This window comes from Cebus imitator, unplaced genomic scaffold (genome assembly GCF_001604975.1).
Source record: "Cebus imitator isolate Cc_AM_T3 unplaced genomic scaffold, Cebus_imitator-1.0 Scaffold316, whole genome shotgun sequence".
Classification (NCBI taxonomy): Eukaryota; Metazoa; Chordata; class Mammalia; order Primates; family Cebidae; genus Cebus; species Cebus imitator.
The window spans coordinates 527,463-546,667 of record NW_016107631.1 but is presented as its reverse complement, the minus strand read 5'-3'; the positions used below and the strand labels follow the sequence as shown (position 1 = coordinate 546,667).

Below are 19,205 nucleotides of genomic sequence, written 5' to 3'. Positions count from 1 at the left end.
AGGCTGGATGTAGTAGGGCAATCTCGGCTCACTGCAACCTCCACCTCCCGGGTTCAAGCAATTCTCCTGCCTCAGCCTCCTGAGTAGCTGGGATTATAGGCGTGTGCCACCACACCCAGCTATTTTTGTATTTTTATTTTTTTGTATTTTTAGTAGAGACAGGATTTCACCACATTGGATAGGCTGATTTCAAACTCCTGACCTCATGATCCACCCACCTTGATGTCCCAAAGTGCTGGGATTACAGGCATGAGCCACCACGCCCTGCCACACCCTTCTGTTTTTTAAAGAGACAGAGTTTTGCTCTGTCACCAAGACTGGAGTGCAGTGATGTGATTATAGCTCACTATAGCTTTGAATTCCTGAGCTCAAGCAAACCTCCTGCCTCAGCCTCCCCAGTAGCTGGGATTATAGGGCACACCACCATGCCAGTCTTACTTCCACACTTATGCCAAACACAGCAAAGAACCAAAGTGAAGTCAGGACAAAGGTAGCTACTTGGACTCGCCCAGGCCAGTCTTCTGAGAAACCACAGTTTACCAGACTTCATTACCACACCAAGCTTGTAACCAAAGCCCCAGCTAGAAATTAAGTGTCCCTTTGGCCTTGTCTGTGCTTCTATTTTTCTACAAAACCTCACAGAAAGCATCAGGGAGGGCAGGATTAGCAGATTCAAAGACCGTGTCAGCCAGGCGTAGTAGCTCATGCCTATAATCCCAGCCCTTTGAGAGGCCAAGGCGGGTGGATCGCCAGGCAGTATCACAATTATGAAGTAAGAGCCACGTGCCAATAATGGCAAGAGCAGGAAAAAGCAAAGCCTTGAACTGTCCAGGTCTGGACTTCTTGTTACATGAGAAAAATTAAGTTCCTATTGTTTAAGCCATTTGTAGTTTGATTGCTGAATGCAATCCCTAACAAACACAGGCTCCACCCCATTCTAAAAGATAATCTGGGCTGCAAAGGGATATTTGGGATTACCTAAGCCATGCCTACATAACAAGAGTGCAGCCTCAGAACCACAGTATGACCAAGGAACACAGCACTTCAATGGTGAACTTTTTTCAAGGGACTAAAGGACACTAACAAAGCCTACATGGAGGCAAGGCAAAAAGCACGAGCTTGTTTATCTAACACTCTACGAAGGACAGGGTGTTCCAACCAAACAACCCCAGTACCTCTCAGCGGAAGTTAATAAACTGGTAACTCGTTTATCAACCAGGTTCTTGTGGAGTTGATCCAATGGTATGTTGTGCTTTAAGCACCAACTTTTCACTATAATTACTTATTTAATTGTTCACTTTCTCCTCTAGACTACTGACTCTTTGAGAGCAGGGACCATATCTATCCCATTCACTACTCAGAATGCAGCCCTAAGCATCGTGCCTAGTACAAAGTTAGCTGTGAATAAATATTTGGCAAATAAAGAATTCACTGAGCCAGGTGTAGTAGCTCATGCCTGTAATCCCAGCACTTTAGGAGGCCGAGGTAGGTGGATCATGAGGTCAGGAGTTTGAGGACCAGCCTGGCCAACATACCAAAACACTGTCTCTACTAAAAATAAAAAAAATTAGCCAGGTGTCGTGGCGGGTACCTGTAATCCCAGCTACTCAGGAAGCTGAACCAGGGGAATCACTTGAACCTGGAAGGCGGAGGTTGCAGGAAGCAGAGATCACACCGTTGCACTCCAGCCTGGGCAACAGTGTGAGACTCCATCTCAAAAAAAGCAATTTACTGAATCGATAAATGACACACACAAAAAATCCCCGACTGACTAACTCCGGTGGAATGATAAAATTCAAGGGGTAGGACTGGGCGCGGTGGCTCATGCCTATAATCCCAGCACTTTGGGAGGTTGAGGCATGCGGATCACCTGAGGTCAGGAGTTTGGCTAACATGGTGAAACCCCATCTCCATTAAAAATACAAAATTTAGTCTACGGCCATACCACCCTGAACGCGCCCAATCTCGTCTGATCTCGGAAGCTAAGCAGGGTCGGGCCTGGTTAGTACTTGGATGGGAGAAAAATACAAAATTTAGCTGGGTGTGCTGGCACTCGTCTATAATCCTAGCTGCTTGTGATGCTAAGGCTGGAGAATTGCTAACCAACAAAGCCTACATGGAAGCAAGGCAAAAAGCATCAACTTGTTTATCTAACACTCTCCGAAGGACAGGGTGTTCTAACCAAACAACCTCAGTACCTCTCAGTGGAAGTTAATAAACTGCTAACAGGTTAACAGTTACAGGCAGACATTGCAGGGACCCAAGATCGCACCACCGCACTCCAGCCTGGGTGACAGAGCGAGACTCATCTCAAAAAAACAATAGTAAAAATAAAAATCCAAGAGGAGGGGGAGGTGTGAGAAGCTCCCAAGGCTGGACTAGCCCAAGTACTGTGATGTCCATCAAGAACAAACCACATTAGGAACCAGCTCAAACAGCCTGTTGGTTTCTCTCTCTTGTCTCTCTGGTACACGGCACATCTGATTCTTTTTTTTTTTTTTTTTTAAGAGGGACTCTTGCTGTGTCACCCAGGCTGGAGTGCAGTGGCACAATCTCGGCTCATTGCAACCTCTGCCTCCCGGGTTCATGCGATTCTCCTGCCTCAGCCTCCCAAGTAGCTAGGAATACAGGCGCATGCCACCACACTCAGCTAATTTTTTATTTTTAGTAGAGACGGGATTTCACCATGTTGGTTGGCCAGGCTGGCCTCGAACTCCTGACCTCAGGTGATCCGCCCACCTTGCTTGGCCTCCCAAACTGCTGGGATTACAGGAGTGAGCCCCCATACCCTGCCCTGATTCATTCTTTACCCCCAGAGCCATTCACTTTACCTTGTCCTTATCCATGACAATACTGGCCACAGGTCCAAATGCTTGGAAATACTCAGAGAGCTGGGCAGAATCCACATCCCTGGGAAAACCACTGACAAACACACTTCGAAGTCCCTGGGCCTTTCTCGCAGCTCGTAGTTCTACCAGGTGCCGGTGCTTTCTGCCTCCCAAGTGGGCATCAAGGCTGGGTCCTGCAAAGACAAGTGTGAGACAGAAACTCCCAAAGCACTCTTCAGCGAGTCTGCCCTTGCTCTCTGCATACCTAAATCCTCTGATCCTTCCAAGCCACAGAAACTGACCTTTGAATAAGCAAAGTCCTGGCTCCTTTCACCTTCCTCTCTTATACATGTGTCTAAATAATACATTCTCTCTTTATTTTTTATTTTTACTTTTTAGACAGAGTCTCACTGTCGCCTAGGCTGAAGTTCGGTGGCACAGTCCCAGCTCACTGCAACTTCCGCCTACCAGGTTCAAGAAATTCTTCTGCCTCAGCCTCCTGAGTAGCTGGGATTAGAGGCGCGTGCCACCATGCCCGGCTAATTTTTCTATTTTTAGTAAAGATAGGGTTTCACTATGTTGGCCAGGCTGGTCTTGAACTCCCGACCTCAAGTGATCTGCCTGTCTCAGCCTCCCAAAGTGCTGGGATTACAGGCATGAGCCACCGCACCTGGCCTAAATAGTACATTCTCTAAGTGGTTCCCAAGAGAACTGGCTACACAAGTATTTCGTTTACTTTTAATTTTAATTTTTACTTAAAGACCAGTGTGATAGTATATCTTAAACCACCTATTTGTGCTAGGTAGAGTTGGAAAGAAATTAACAGGTAACTTATCCAGGTCATCCACAGAAAAACTAAAAATACTAGGATCCAGGCCAGGTACGGTGGCTCACGCCTGTAATCCCAGCACTTTGGGAGGCCAAGGCAGGAGGATCACAATGTCAAGAGATCGAGACCATCCTGGCCAACATGGTGAAACCCCATCTCTACTAAAAATACAAAAATTAGCCGGGCGTGGTGGCATGTGCCTGTAGTCCCAGATAGTCAGGAGGCTGAGGCAGAAGAATCGCTTGAACCTGGGAGGCGGAGGTTGCAGAGAGCCTAGATCGTGCCACTGTGCTCCAGCCTGGTGACAGAGCAAGACTCCATCTCAAAACAACAACAACAACAACAACAACAACAAAAATGTATTAGGATCCTGGAATACGTCATGGATCATCTCTGGGCATGGTATGGTATAGTGATGTCAAGGGCAGGATCTGAAATCACACTGCCCTAGTTCAAGTCCCAGCTCTGTGAAGCTGTATGAAATCTTGGTCAAGTTACAAAGCCTCTCCGTGCACCAACTTCCTCAGATATAAAATGGAAATAAAAGTACCTAGCATCTAACACACAGGTATTATTCATATATATCACTTGGAGAGTCTGGTACATGGTAAATGTCAAAAAACTAACCATTGCTATTATTTTATTATGAGTTAGCTGCTTGATGTCAAAGTAAATGTGGGGCCAAGGAAAACTCCTAGGTTTCTGGCCTGGCTTATTGGATGAACAGTGATAGTGCCATTCACAGAGAAAAGGAAGAATGGAAGTAGGCCCTGTTTAGGGAAGACTGTGATTCCAGACTTCAAAAGTGGGGCCAGGCACTTTGGTTCATGCCTGTAATCCCAGTACTTTGGGAGGCCAAGATGGGAAGATCACTTGAAGCCAGGAGTTGGAGACCAGCCTAGATAACATGGCAAAACCCTGTATCTACAGAAAAACAAAAAATTAGACAGGTATGGGGGTACACGTCTGTAGACCCAGCTACTTGGGAGGCTAGCCAGAATGGCTTGAGCCTGGGAGGTTGAGGCTGCAGTGAGCCAAGATCACACCACTGCACTGCAGCCTAGGTGACAGAGCAAGAGCCAGTTTCAGAGAAAAAAAAAAAAAAAAAAAAGGTGGAAGTTGAGGTTTCACTGAACTCCTTGTCTATCATACAAGAACCTTGTCTGTTTTTCCAAACCCATCTTCTGTCTCTTTCTCACTGGTACCTTATGGTCTAGTCATTCATGCCACCTATTTCATCCGTCCCCACCTTTGAGTAGGTCCTCTGTAGGGCTTCTCTGACTTGGTTACTGATTCTCTGTGGTCCCACAGTTCTCCAAACATAACTACAAAGCATTGAAACTTTCTCCATCTCTAGAAGGTGAGCTCCTCCATCTCTGAACCCCCTTCCCCCACCCTAAAGATCAGCAGAATACCAGCCACAGAGCATATGTCCAATAGATGATGGTTAAAGAAGGAATAAAACAATGAAACTTGCGTCGTGGAGATGTCGTATACTGAGAAGGAGTGTAATGTGGTGGGACTTTCTCGACTCTCCAAATCCCCTCGGACTTGCGGAGTAAAAACGGAGGTGAGACCCTACCAACCGACTTGACAGCAACGAAGACCTATAACCCTAACTTTCGCCAGGATCAAAAGACGAAAGCCCGCAACCACCCAGGTCCCTCACTAGCCACCGCTTACGGTTGGCTGTAGTAACGTGGCACAGGCAGCAGCGGAAACCCCCACGCGGCAGCGATTCGACATCCGAATCCACCGCCGCCATAGCGACTCTCCTGTACCGACAAATACACAAGCACCTCTGCCACGACCTGAACCCACTTCTCCAAAGCTCAATGCGCTCGGAATGAACTTCCGCCCGTCCAATAGGAAGTGACAAAAAGTCTTCCAGTTGCGCGGACAAACTCCTCCGGAAACCAAGCTCCAGGGACTCGTGGTTCCGTTTCTAGCCGGCGTCAAGTCCCCGCCCATTTTAGGAAAAGCCGCGCGTTACGATGCTTATCTGCATGCGGTAAGCCGATTGGTGTGCTCTAAGCTGTTCAGACGTCGATTGGCCCAAAGCGTCGTGAATATTCATGAGAGCAGCCACAAAGGCCGGCGCCTGGTGGCATCTAGCGGCCCCTCCTTTGCCAGGTAGTAGACACTTGTGCGTCCGTACCCTCGACCCTTATTTACCCGACGAATAAAGGTGGAGGATCGGCGGCTTTCAGTCCTTTGCCCCACGGAGCCCAGGGCTGTCCCTGGACTTCCAACCTTTTCATGGCTGCTACTCCCTCCCTTTCCTCCCACTGTCCTCTCGCAAAACGGGTATTCTGCGACTGCTTCTAGGGCTAGTTAGGGAGCTCTGCCACCACCGGGCACCTTCCGGACTCCATGAGGTCCCAGGAGCCAGGACCATTCCTTCCGCAGTATTGGGCTGCGTGATGTACCCCGGAGGTGCCCGAGCCACTGTCGCACCTCGGAGCAGTGCGACAGTGTGACAAGACAAAACCGAGTGCTGGTAACCTAGTGAAGACACTGGAGGGGACGAATGCTGTTGAGCCCCAGCAGGTATAATTGTTAGTTCCTCCAAACACCGCTGAGATGTAGGCTCAGGACAGTGCGGGACTAAGGGAGCTGGGGATGCCCCAGGGACAGGGACCATAACAAGGGGGAGACGGCCGGGCGCGGTGGCTCAAGCTTGTAATCCCAGCACTTTGGGAGGCCGAGGTGGATGGATCACGAGGTCAAGAGATCGAGACCATCCTGGTCAACATGGTGAAACCCCGTCTCTACTAAAAATACAAAAAATTAGCTGGGCATGGTGGCACGTGCCTGTAATCCCAGCTACTCAGGAGGCTGAGGCAGGAGAATTGCCTGAACCCAGGAGGCGGAGGTTGCGGTGAGCCGAGATCGCGCCATTGCACTCCAGCCTGGGTAACAAGTGCGAAACTCCATCTCAAAAAAAAAAAAAAAAAAAAAAAAAACAAGGGGGAGAGGACCATCAGATGGGCTCAGCAGCTTTTACTGTAGTTATCAGCCCACAGCTTTGAATGGTGCAAAGAGAAATGGACTTAAGGCGACAGCGAGCCAAGTCACAAGTGCTGAGGCTGTTCCCCATCTCTAAAGGAAGTGCCCAAGGAGCACACAGTAGGCTGAACTTCTTGTTCTCTCCCCTAAGGTGTTCCTTCTAATCTCTTCCCTAAGGTGTTCTCAGGCATCTAATCTCAGTGTCCCAAACCTTTAAGGCAGAAAATGGTGCTACAGTGGATCAGGATATCAAGGCAGTTGCTGAAGCTGGCCTTGAGGCTCCTGAAGCAGCAAGCAGGCTGTAAACATACACCCAGAGGTGCTCAGGTGGTTCAGTGGTAGAATTCTCACCTGCCAAATCACACCACACAGCTAGGTGAGAGAATCCTCCTTTAACCCCACCACCACCACCACCAAGTTGGTATACATCTTACCCTGGCTCCTAGCAACTTCCAGAATTCCTTAAATAAAAGGGAGAGGGGAGTAAGAGGTGGGAAACAGAGGAAGAAACACCTTGAGTCCCCTTTCCTATGGAGGCCACCAGCCACCCAGAAAGCTCAACTCCTTTGAACGAATCTGGGACAAGATGGTGCTTGGTCTCCTGCACCACTGGGAGCTAGGGAGCAGTTTGGGTCCCACCAGAAGGCTAGCTGGAGCAAGTCGCCTCGGTCTAGGCTGCGTATCTCATAAAGCCGTTCCCAGGGTAAGAACCATCTGTACTGCCTTTGTTGTCCTTTGTCCTTTATTTTCTCTCTCAAAGACACCCCCTACACACACACAACACACACCCATGGCAGAGAACAGCTGAGCCAGGAGAAGCTGAAGAAAACAGCTTTTTATTTGTTACTATAAGAACCAATTACAGAATCCGAGGTTAAAAAAACAGACAAAAGATCTTTATTTCTGAGAACTGGCGTACAAAAGGCGGAGGGGGAAGGGAGGGAAGGAAAGAGCGAGCGTGGCCTGGGGTTGATGCCAGCTTAGGGGCCTCAAACTCCAATTAGGAAAGTCCGGACACCGGACAGAAAGAGAAACCCCCGATTAGGAAAAAAAAAAAAAAAGACATGGCAGTGCATGCCCCCCTCCCCCAACCAGGTACCACCACCTGATATCTGTGTACTCTTCCCTTTCCCATCCCCTTTCACAAAGGGAGGCAAAATTGTTAAAAAATTAAAAAACCCTCCCCCCCAAAACTGTCCAAGACATCTGTGGGTCCTACCCCCCAAAACAGGCTAGGTTTCCACATGGGCCAAGTTCCTGCAGTCTGTCCTCCATCAGCAAGCACGGAGGCATGAGGGGAGACAAGTCTCAAGGTGGTAACACCAGAGGGCGCCCAACCCCTCCAGGGAGACACACACACACACACTTGCTCCCTTCCTTTATTCACTCCTCACTCCCTTTCACAGGAAAGAGAAGGGAGGTTCGGGTGTCCTGGGCATCCACCCTCTATCTCTCAGCCCACCTCCCTTCCCCACAGCTGCTCAATCCTCCAGGACAATAGGCTCATTGGTGCTGGCAGGATGTGAGGGTACAGGTAGAGGGACTGGGGGCCGCACTGCAATCAGCGTTGGCTTCACCTTCAGGGGCAAGTTGGGTCGGCGAGCAGCTCGCCGCATTTCCAGGTGAGTCAGAGCCTTGCGTAGGGCCCTGGCCAGAAAGAGCAAGTGGGAAACAGAAAAGGCTTAGAGAACACTAAAACCCCCAGGGGAAGCCCCACATTCCCCACTGCAGTTCTGCCTTCTGGCCCACTCTCCTCTGGCATCCCCACCCTGCATCCACAACCTTCCTGGAGCCCTTGCTCTGATACTGCTACTCCCCACACTCATCAGCCTGGACCATCCCTCTTAGCCCCTCCCGCGGTGGACTGCCTACCTAGTATCTTTTGTGGCCACAAACACCACAGGATTCGGTGCATCAGCTGGGTTTAGTTTTTGACGTTTGGCTGCTGGCTGTGAGCTTGAACGAATCCCTGAAGCCAGAGGCCTTCCATTGGCAGAGAAAGGAACCCCTGCCCCTGCCATCTGGAAAAAGGTAAGATGGCACAATGAGGGAAAGGACCCTTTCAGACTCCTATGAGAAACAAAAGCCCAGCCAATTCAGCTTGGCCCACCCTTTTCTGTCAACTCACAGTCTCATAGGCCCGTTTCACCATAATGCCCCCCAGTCCTCGGTTCTGGGACAGCTGGTTTCTGTTGATCGGTGTCTTGGTACCCCGAGGTGTTTTTGGTTTCAGGGGTGCCTGGGCCACTGAAAAAAAATAGTAAAGTTTTGCACCTTTACTTCCCTACACAGTTCCCCTTTGTTACTTCCATCTCTCTTCCCTGGACCAGCAGTTTACCTGGGCATCCCCAAAAGTAGCAATGGGGGAAGGTTCTGGCAAGCTATCACTAGTATTTTTCAAGTATCAGTATGACCTTATCAAATCAATACAGTAATACTGAATAGTTTACCAAAAAAATTATTAAACAATGAAAGTGCACTTTTTTAGACTAACTCTCTGAGGACACTAAGAAAAAAAGCAACGGGTGAGAAGATGTCTGATAGGGAAGGGACTGGGAGCCTGACGCCACCCTCACTGGTCCCCATCCCATACCCAGATCTTTGACGATAGTTGCCAGGGGCAGCCGCACCAGAGGGTGAATCTTCAATGGAGTCTTCGCTGCCTTAGGAAGTCGAATGGAGCCTGGGGAACAAAAATAAAAGCTTCTGAAGGGCTTCACCATTCAGGTCTCCTCTGAGGCCAGCAGCCAAGTCTAATCTTAAAAAAAATCTCCGTAGCCTACTATCCTGCCTGTCATTAAACATCCAGAGAAACACTGGTCTCTGGGCAGAGCAACTCTAAACCACCAGCCCCACCACTCCCTGCCCTTACACTCTGCTTTGATGGCATTGGCATTGATAGGAGCATAAGGTCGTCGGGCAGCCCTCCTTGGCTGTAATAGGTCCCTGCACATGCGTCTGGCAAGACGGGTCAGCTTCGTGGTCTGAAGCAGGAAAGTTTGCCTGTTTTTAGCCAGTAGCTTGGCCCGGTTGGCGCTGGTTGTGTAAGGAGAGAGACTTTGAGCTTCAGGTCTGGACAAATGACCCCTCGAGTGTGGTTCCTAGAAGAAGAGCACAGGAAAAAGAGAACAGAAATCAGCACTGAGGCTCCCTTCTCTCTTCCATTCCCTCCAGAGGACAATTTATTCCTGCCTAATCTCTTTACTGACCTCCTGGCCTAGTGTCTCTCCAACCAGCATCAAGTACCCCCTGCCCATCAAACGATCACCATGTAAAAAGTTGGGTATTCTGGCCTTCGCCTAAGCTCACATCAATACGCTAACTGCTCTCCCCCACTTTTCCTCCCACGGGTCCTTACCGTGGTGCCCCGAGCGGCCCCCTCAAGCTGAGTTGGGGTCTTCAGTCCCCCATACTTCTTCCAGTAAATCCAACAGGAAGCACAGAGGCGGCACTGCATGTTAGGTGGGCCCCAGGCATACCACTGAGCAGACTGTGTGGCTGTAGCACATGGAGACGGGACAGGGAAGATGCATGCTACCTGTGCCCCACAGGTTCCTGAGCCCCCGCAGGCCTTCCACCTTGCCCCAGCATCCCTGTGCCCCATCACTCACTGTGGCAACTCTCACAAGTCAGGCCCTTCTGAAATCCAGCCCCATTCATGCCAGGTTTTGAACCCACAGAAATGATCTGGTTAGGGTTTGGCTTAGTGCTAATGGGGGAGGTGAGGAAAAGAGGAAAAAAATCAAGAAACTGGTCAAGGAAAAGAATCAATTTCCACTCTCAGTTTGACCCTACCTCCTGCCCACCCCTAATCACTGAGAGAGGCACAAGTCAGGGGAAGGGAAGGAAAACACTCCAATCTCCCCTACCCACCACTTACTAGGTGGGGATGTAGACCTGTTTCAGTTTGCTGTCTGCTTCAGCAGCTTTCAATCTTTTCTGCAGGAAGGAAAAAAGAAAAAAAAAGGATCAGAGCCTCACAGCAGGGAGAATGTCATCAACTTCAAAAGCAGAGGTCAGCAGGTGGTCAGCAGCCTCTGGTCCACCCTCCCCAGCTCAGATGATACCTGCTGAATATACCGGTCTGTGGTTTTCCACATGTAATAAAACTGGACTATGCTGGCGAGTGACTTCCAGGGTAGCTAAGGGGTCAGAGGGAAGAAGAATGAGCTGGTATCTGCCCCCAGGTCCTGGTTCCCTCACCTGTCATCTCTCCCACCTCTCCTCCTAGCCCCATCCACTTACAAAATCCTGACGAATATCGTTGAAGTCCTTCCCATACTTCTCTAGGGCCTCCTCAAATAGCATGGCCTCTGAGGCTGACCATTCCTCCATCTCATCCCGACACAGCACTGGGCCTCCCTGGGGTACCAGGGTCGACATGGCCTTAGCCAGGTCATAGCCGTTCCTTTGCAAAGTATCCATGGCGTGAAACTACAGGGAAGATGGAGAACAACTGAGGACCTGAAACTTTTGGCACCACTCCCTTGCTGCTGCTCCTTTTTCTTTTTTCTTTTTCGAGATGGAGTCAGGGGGTAGGGGGGTGATAAAAATATATATAAAAATAAATAAATAAAGAGACAGAGTCTCGCTCTGTCACCCAGGCTGGAGTACAGTCGCATGATCTTGGCTCACTGCAACCTCCACCTCCCGGGTTCAAGCAATTCTTCTGCCTCAGCCTCCCGAGTAGCTGGGACTACAGGCACATACCACCACGCCCAGCAAATTTTTGTATTTATAGTAGAGACAGGGTTTCACCATATTGGCCAGGCTGGTCTCGAACTCCCGACCTTGTGATCTGCCCACCTCAGCCTCCCAAAGTGCTGAGATCACATGTGTGAGCCACGGCGCCTGGCCCCTTGCTGCTCCTTAAAACATTCCTACTCCCTCAGAGATACCCTCCTCTCCTGTCCCCAGGCTCTGCAAGTCCCCAGAAGGCCCAGCCTGGCCAACTACCCACCAACTTCTGCTCACCAGGGTGATATCTCGGGAAGCAGCAGCTGCACTCATGTGCAAGCTGGGCTGCCGGATGGAGCTGCTGCAATCTAGGGCTCTTGCAAAGGTTCCCACAGCCCTAAGGAAAAAATTAAGAAGTCAAAAGCGAAAGAAGAAAGCCCAAATGGGCTGGGTAACTAAGCCAAAGGAAAAAGAAGGAAAACATCCATGCCAATGAAAGAAATAAAGTCCATCTCTAAAAACCATGGGACTCAGAACAAGGTCCACACCTCCCTCAGCCCATCTTCCCCATCCACCCACCCCTCACCGGGCCACCACGAGAAACTGGTCGATCTGCCGGTCTGTGAGAGGGTTGTCTGGGTCCCAGACCTTCATCTCCATCTTCTGTTGGTTCCGATTATCAGATTCTCCTGGGGAACAGAACAATGGCATCAACAGGGAGAGGGCAAGGGGAAATAGTTGGTGTCTTTTTACGCACAATAACACTTCCTCCTTCCTCTTCGTCTGCTTGGATTCTACCAGCTCCCCAAATTCCCAAGTGTGCCCATTTGCCCTTTTCAGGTTCCTAAGGTCCCATCCTGTCAGGGTCACGGCAGAGAGCCCTGCGGACTGTGCAATGCACCACCCCAGGTGACGCCACTGACAGAGACTATAATATTAAAGTGCCCCTTGGAATTAGCTAACCTGGTAGCCATACAGTCTGTCCTGTTGCTTACCCTCTGCCAGGCGATCTGGGATCTCAGCTTGGTATTTGCAACCAACTCTGATCTCGCCCTGATCAGCTAGAAGTGTCTTCTGCACAGGGTCAAACACCAGTGAGTAAAAAAAGCAGTCCTGGAGTTGGGGAGAGACAAGGTAAGCAGGGCAGAAATCCACAGAGGCGGCAGGGAGGGAGGTATATCTGAGTTCCCAATATAGGCAGTCTGGCAACCCTGTACCTCATCATTATTCTCCTTTCCCCCTCCCTTTTGGGGGCAATACCCATTCCCATCCCTCTTCTCCCAACATCTCTTTCTCACCTCCTTTTCCAGATACTGGCTCAAGATATCTGTCTCATTCAAGAGGGTCACACTGCATTTCCCCCTATAGAAGATAGATCGAAAAACCCTGGTGAGCCCCACTCTCCCTCCCCACAGCATCTCTGAACACCACCTCCTTCTCTCTACCTTCTGCATAAGTGCATGCAGGCTATACTGGCCCCAGTTGTCCTATACCGTATGTGGGTGGCTGGTAATGATTCAAATTGCCGAGAAAGGAAAAGTTCCCGGTGCTTCAGTTGATGGCGCTGCTGCTCAGACACACCTGGCTGCTTTGATTCCTCTTCAAACTCCCCTGGGAGATTAAGGAGGAAGAAACAAAATCAGAAACAAATCCAGCAAGACACCACCCTGGAAACTCTAACTGAAGAAAAATATTTCCTATCACAGCTGTTTTTTCGCACATTTCCCAGGAGTCGCCTTCTATACCCTTATCCTACCAGCTTTCTTTCTTTTTTTTTTTTTTTTTTTTTTTTTGGGTTTTCCCCTTTTTTTTTTTTTTTTTTTTTGAGGTGGAGTCTCGCCCTGTTGCCCAAGCTGGAGTGCAATGGCACAATCTTGGTTCACTGCACCCTCTGCCTCCCAGGTTCAAACAATTCTCCTGCTTCAGCTTCCCGAGTAGCTGGAATTACAGGTGCCCGCCACCACACCCAGATAATTTTTATATTTTTAGTAGAGATGAGGTTTCACCATGTTGGTCAGGCTGGTCTCGAACTCCTGACCTTGTGATCTGCCTGCCTTGGCCTCCCAAAGTGCTGGGATTACAGGCGTGAGACACCGCGCCCGGCCCCAGCTTTCTTTCTTAGCCCTAAGCCTCATCATAGATGCTCCCAACTCTATCAGTAATGCTCTTAGGGAATGACTGCTGAAAGTATGAAGAATGCTGTAGAAATACATCCCTACCAGCTGCCAATGCTCAGACACCACTCAAGTCCACAACAGGCCAGCAAGAACATCACACTTGTCTCTTTATTGCTAAACCAGCCTGAGATCCAATAACCCAGGAAAATGAAAAAGTATCGCACAAGGCTGTTTACAGTTCAATTTCAGGAGATTCTGCTCTAAAACATCACACATGGCCCTAACTATCCCTCATTTTCTAGTTGGCTAATAATAGTTCCTGGGGTTTTCAAGGACAACACCTCTCAAGCTAGTGCCAACACCTTCCTCCCCAAGGAGCTGCAGCTTGCCCTGAAACCTTGTGGAAGGGGTTAACCTGGCTAGGTGCCAACCAAAGTGGGAGGGGACAGAAGAGCCTCAGGCCCAGGCTCATTGGTGCATTGTTCCCAACCTCAGGGAGAAGGGGGAGGTTGTGCAGTAGGCTCCACCCCTAGCCTGTGTGCTCCGGAAACCCTGTGCTAAGGCAAGGGGGACCACACCCCCAACACACATTCTGATTGGACAAGGCCAAGGTCAGCCCCTGCCAGATGGGGCTGGAAACCCTAAAGGGCCAAGGAACTTGGTAAGCCGGGATCCTCCTTAACCCCTTCTCACCCAGAACAGTCTGAAAAAGAAAAATTTGGAAAGGTGGAACAAAAGGAAGGAGAAAAAAAAAAAAAAAAGAAAAAGAAAAAGAAGATGAGAGCTTAAAGAGAATGAAGACAGGGCAAAACGAAAAAGGAAAGACGTAAAATGGAGTGGGGGCCAGGAAATGGGTGAGGTAAGAAATGAAAAGTGTAAGAAAACTTTCCTACCATCTTCCAGCTTCCAGGTATTCCCACCACCTTGTGATTACAAAATAAGCCTACTTCCCTGTTATGTGGGCCTCTCAGTACAATCTCTTCCTCTTCACCTTGACCTTCAGTCACCACGTACTGTTTCAATGTACCCCAAATTGTCCACCTTTCCGCCTTTAGAAAAGCATTCTGCTTCTCTAAAGTTCATCCTCATCCCCTAAATAAACATTATCATCTCTCTCTTACACTCATACACAAACCATATTATAGCTTTCCTTATCACAATCTCTCCACCCTGCTTCCAACCCCAACGTGTAAAAACAGGCCTCCCTCCTCAGACCAGGCATTTCCCGCCCCTAAACTCACACCTCTGCCTTGGGCATGCTACCAGGAGAAACTCCTGCAGGGACATGCCCAGGCCTCAGATCATGGGGAGGGGGAAAAGAAAGGATGAAGATACTCACTGGCATTACTATCAGCCAGGCTGTTGAGGCTACTAGAAATGTCCCTGCGCCGGAAAAGACAGACAACCTTTGCCTCCACATTTCCATTGGCAGTCTAAGAGAGAAAAAAAAATGTAGCAGTGAAAATTTGATCATCTGGGTACAGAAATGCACAAAGAGACAAATAACAGTAAGTTTCAGAGGGACCTAAATAAAAAATCCCAAGAAAATAGAAGTAAAGGCTTACATTCAAGGACAGACTTCCAAATCCCTTTCCTTTGCCCCCAAAAGACAGAATAGTGAAGTTCCTACTAAGCTCTCAATAGCCTTTCCTGAATACATCCAATGAATGAATGAATATGAATGGATACTTAGTATAGAGTCCTCTCTTCCACCAGAAGTTAGAAACCTCAGAAGAAAGAGACCACTGGGGAAGGGAGGGAAAGGGATTCTGCTCCACTCACCTTGTTGAGCTCCTCAATCCGTCTAACCAGGTAAGGATTGCTGGAGGAGTTCTCAAAATAGACGTAATCTGTAAGGGAGGGGAGGGGGAAGAACCACGAAGATCAGAGGAAGACACGGGAGACACAGAGCACTAGAGTAGGAGAGAAAGTTGGCCTGAGTGGACCAAAAGGAGATAAAGATCCAGGTAGAGAGGGCGCTGAGATGTGAGAGTGGAAAGACTAAGAGAAAATAAGGATGTTCCCCACCCCCACCGCACCTAGTTCTAAAATCAGATCCTTCACTGAAAAGTGAGCCTGAAGGAACAGGCAAGAAGCAGGGGTTCCCCTGCAGTCCCCACAACTCAGCTATGAGTTGCAGCCCAGTCGCAGCGAAGTCATTGTTCGCGCTAGCGCTGGGCCCCCACCTTTTCGAACCGAGGCGCACAATAACGCCTGGGAAGAGGAAACCTCCGGGCGGCTCCCCCGCGACGGCAAAGCAGTCGCCCCAGCCCCTCGCATCCCCTCCCTACCAGGTCAGCTCCTTCGGAACCAGTTTCCGAAGCCCACTCTGTGCCCTAGGGAGCCCCCGACGCAGCCCTCAGAGTGCCGTCGGGGCTGCTCGCAGCTTCTCTCCGGGAGTCTCGGCACCCTGCCGCGTCGCCGCCGCCGTCCCCGCACCCTCGCTTCCCCGCTCCCAGTCTCCCGGTTCCGGTTCCGGTCCGCGCTCGGGTCCACGCTGCCCCAGACGCGACGCCCCGCGCCACCCGGTGCAGAGCCCCTCCGGTTCCGACCGACCCCAACCTCTCCCACCCGGGGCCCCGCACCCCTGCGCCCGGTACTCACCCCCCACCCGGTACATGTTGGCCGCCATGGCCGTTCCCGCCGCCGCCTCCGGCCGCACAAAGGGGTCCGGAAGGCTCGCGGGGGCAGGGCTCGGCTCGAGGCAAAGCCCCGAGCGTGGGGCTGGAGCTTCAAGGGAGTCTCAATGGGGTCCGCGCAGCCGGCACCTCCACTGCCTCAGCCGTCGCGGTTCATCCCGGCCCGCGCTGTTGCCGCTGTAGCTATCGCCCCACTCCCGGGACGCTGAGGCCGGCCCCGGTCCGCTCGGCTTCTTCCGGAACAAGCTCGGCTCCTGCCAGGCCAAAGCCAAGCTCCAGCTACCCCCGCCCCGCCGAGTCCCACTAGTCGTTGGGATCTGCCGGCCGTAGGAAAGGCTTGCCCGGCCCGCCTCGGGGTTCGCCTCCTTCCGGAACACCTTCGGCCGATCGGAGAACAAGGCCCACCGTTCGGCTCAGGTCGTAGAGCGAGACCCCGCAGATCGGCTACTTCCGGAAGAAGTTCGACTCCTGTCGGCCAACCGCGGCCCGGCACTCGGCTATTTCCGTCGCAGCTCGGCCCCACCCCCTTTTCCGAGGGCGGGAGAGAAGTCGGACTTAACTGTGTCCTCGCTGGGGCCCTGCAGGTTCTCCTGCCGCCCCGAAAGACTCGCGCGCCTTCGCGCTTCGCCAGGTTATTTGCAAGCGGCTTTCCCTGTTATTTGCATAAATGGTCTACGCTCCCTAACCCTTTCCGCATGCCTCTTTTCCTTCGTCCCCACCCCACAAGGCCCCGGAGGCGCCCAGCTGCGCCCCACAAAAGCACCGGGAGGCGACTTTGGTTCTGGTTTATTACCCCTCAGCAGGCAGCGGGAGTCAAGGCCTAGGCTGGGGCTGCCCAGCTCAGCCAGCGGGTCTAAACAGTGTGTGCAGAGGCGCCGTTCGCGCCCTCCAGGGAAATGCGCGATCGGGAATGTCTCAAAGTCAGTCGAGGAGTCGGCCCCTGCTCTATGGGGACTAGGGCGGGGCAGGGCGGGGCAGGGCGGGGCAGATCCACACCTCCAGCCAGTTGGTCCGCCAGGCAGCGATCAAACGTCGAGCGAGGAGGCGGGGGACAGGGAGGGGGTTCGAGAGGGCGTGGCGGGCGCTGGCCCCGCGCCCCCGGCGCCCAGCATTCGCCACTGGAAGATGCTGGCGTCCTTGCCGCCCAGCGAGACGAGGTGCGAGTCGTCGTGCGTGAACCGGACGCTGGTCACGTGGCTGCCGTGGCCACCGTACATGCGGCTTGGCGCCTGGGCAGGAGGGAAGGGAGTTTCGGTGGCGGCTGAGCCCTCGGGCCCACCCGTCCTGTCCCGCCCCACCCCGCCCCCGAGGCCCCCCGCGGCCTCACCTTGGCGCGAGCGCACGGGTACTGGAAGAGATGCACTTTGCAGAAGTCGTCGGCCACCGCCACCACGCGCTCGTTGTGGGAGCGGCACAGGGAGTTGATGTCGGTCCCATCGGAGCCGTCCGGCCACACGCCTAGCACAGCGGCCGGCCTCAGCCCGACCTCCTCCCCACTGCCACCCACGGCCCAGAGCTGCACTATTTCAGGCGCTCCGGCAGCCACGGCCACCCACTGCAGCGTTCCAGGCAAGCCTTCCCGGTCCCGAGGGCCGGGGGGGGCCTCCTGGGCTGGATCTTCAGGTTTCTGGACTCCCACCCAACGACAAACGCCCAGCGTTCCGAGCCCAAACTGGGCTCCACCTTGTCCCCCACCCCTCCAGCAGGGTTCCACGCCCCTGCTCACCGTAGACGTGAAAGCCCAACACACAGGTGTACGTAGCCCACTCCCGGTCTCGGCTCTCATAACGATTCTTCAGCTGCTTGCAGCCTCCAGCCACGTCCCCTGGGGAGAAGGAGCCCGCCCAGCCAGCTCTCACCCTGCCCTCAGTCAGGAAGATGCCGGGGAAACCCAGATTGGAAAGACTGGCATGAGACCCGGCGATGGCAGGTGATCTGGTCACCGCAGTAGCATCTCCCCCTCCCACTGTGCAACCCACCCTGTGTGCCTCAGTACTGAGCTCTGAGTTCTAACAGCTTCCGTGAGTTCTTCCTCCATAGATAAGTCCTCCACACTTGCCCTGAGAAACTTTTCCCAAACTTTTCTTGGAGCATTTTTCAACTCTCTTAAGTCAACAAGACATGGTGTGAAACTAGTCGGTTCAAAATCACAAAATTTCTATGTACAATTCCAACCCCACATCAACCCCATCTCCACTTCCTTATCTGACAATACCTACAAGAGCTCCCTACAAATAAAACCCACTCCAATTACCCTCTCCCCACGTCCTGCTTCACTGCCACTCACAGTAAAGAATCTCATAGTCCCCAGAATTGGACATGATGAAATTCCCATCCTTGGACCAGTCAAGATGAGTGATGAAGCTGGAGTGACCCTGGGAGAAAAGGTCAAGAGTTTTAAAATGTCCCTTCCATTTCCCATCCCCAGAGCCCCCATGATGCATCAGAACTCTGTGAGTTTCCCAGCTGTTATCATGCCCACCATACGCCCCAACTTCCTCACCATACAGCGGCCAAAGCGGCTGGATTTGGCACCATCACTGGAAACGCTATAGATGTAGATCACGTTGTCATGGGAACCAATGGCCAGGTACAACCCATCTGCAAACACAGTCACTCAGAAAGGGAAGGGCCAGGGACCCCTGTGAGTCCAGGGTGGGGGTGGCTCCCACCTGGGCTATACCGGACCACTGAGAGCTGCTCATTGCCATCGATGACATCAGACACGATTTCTCTGGTCTCTGTGTCCAAAACCAACCACCTGGAAGGGAGGGAAGTGGAGGCAGATAGGAAGGCAAAAAGGCAGGATGTGGGGAGACCCCCAGGGAGGCTACCCTGGGCAGGCTTGGGGGTGGCAAATCAAAGAAGCTCAGAGATACACACAGAAAGACTGATGTAGAAGACAGGTCACAACTGCATTCTTTTTTTTTTAGTTTTCTCTTTTTTTTTTTTTTTTTTTTTTGAGACCAAGCCTCACTCTTTTGACAGGCTGGAGTGTAGTGGTGTGATCTCTGCTTACTGCAACCTCCGCCTTCTGGGTTCAAGTGATTCTCCTGCTTCAGCCTCCCGAATAGCTGGTACTACAGACATGTGCTACCACACCCAG

The 19,205-nt window shown here is 51.6% G+C and overlaps 3 protein-coding genes across 9 annotated transcripts in view; all 3 read right to left on the bottom strand.

Annotated features, from left to right (window-relative positions):
• The window catches only part of TUT1 (terminal uridylyl transferase 1, U6 snRNA-specific), a 14,797-nt gene extending 8,682 nt beyond the window's left edge, over window positions 1-6,115 (bottom strand). Inside the window, exons 1-2 of one of the 3 annotated variants that reach the window (XM_017504001.2) lie at window positions 5,816-6,115; window positions 2,832-3,022 (exon numbers count right to left, since the gene is read on the bottom strand). In XM_017504001.2, the coding sequence (XP_017359490.1) occupies window positions 2,832-2,846 (15 nt within the window). In that variant the 5' untranslated portion in view covers window positions 2,847-3,022; window positions 5,816-6,115. Of the gene's footprint in view, window positions 1-2,831; window positions 3,023-5,134; window positions 5,261-5,340; window positions 5,579-5,815 lie in introns of those variants that run through there. The other 2 variants (XM_017504000.2, XM_037729682.1) reach the window with 2 other exon arrangements.
• A 1,366-nt stretch (window positions 6,116-7,481) lies between these two features.
• On the bottom strand, window positions 7,482-16,776 carry MTA2 (metastasis associated 1 family member 2). 5 transcript variants are annotated; one of them, XM_017503962.2, is made up of 18 exons: window positions 15,647-15,925; window positions 15,243-15,310; window positions 14,800-14,893; window positions 12,837-12,954; window positions 12,642-12,705; window positions 12,339-12,456; window positions 11,930-12,032; window positions 11,641-11,740; window positions 10,912-11,100; window positions 10,734-10,808; window positions 10,547-10,605; window positions 10,278-10,375; window positions 10,025-10,164; window positions 9,539-9,767; window positions 9,260-9,349; window positions 8,795-8,913; window positions 8,539-8,687; window positions 7,482-8,313 (listed from the first exon to the last, which is right to left on the bottom strand). In XM_017503962.2, exons 1-18 carry the CDS (start codon window positions 15,738-15,740, stop codon window positions 8,148-8,150), a joined length of 2,073 nt encoding a protein of 690 aa, XP_017359451.1. In that variant the 5' UTR covers window positions 15,741-15,925; the 3' UTR covers window positions 7,482-8,147. The 5 variants fall into 5 exon arrangements, with proteins under 5 accessions (XP_017359451.1, XP_017359452.1, XP_017359453.1 ...); XM_017503963.2 differs by having other exon boundaries at window positions 12,339-12,417; XM_017503964.2 differs by lacking the exon at window positions 15,647-15,925 and adding an exon at window positions 16,065-16,776 and having other exon boundaries at window positions 7,487-8,313.
• Window positions 16,777-16,868: 92 nt separating this feature from the next.
• EML3 (EMAP like 3) overlaps window positions 16,869-19,205 on the bottom strand; it is an 11,122-nt gene continuing 8,785 nt past the window's right edge. Inside the window, exons 16-21 of the mRNA XM_017503928.2 lie at window positions 18,772-18,860; window positions 18,603-18,700; window positions 18,387-18,474; window positions 17,826-17,924; window positions 17,427-17,557; window positions 16,869-17,328 (exon numbers count right to left, since the gene is read on the bottom strand). Coding sequence (XP_017359417.1) covers window positions 17,125-17,328; window positions 17,427-17,557; window positions 17,826-17,924; window positions 18,387-18,474; window positions 18,603-18,700; window positions 18,772-18,860 — 709 coding nt within the window. The 3' untranslated portion in view covers window positions 16,869-17,124. The remainder of the gene's footprint in view (window positions 17,329-17,426; window positions 17,558-17,825; window positions 17,925-18,386; window positions 18,475-18,602; window positions 18,701-18,771; window positions 18,861-19,205) is intronic.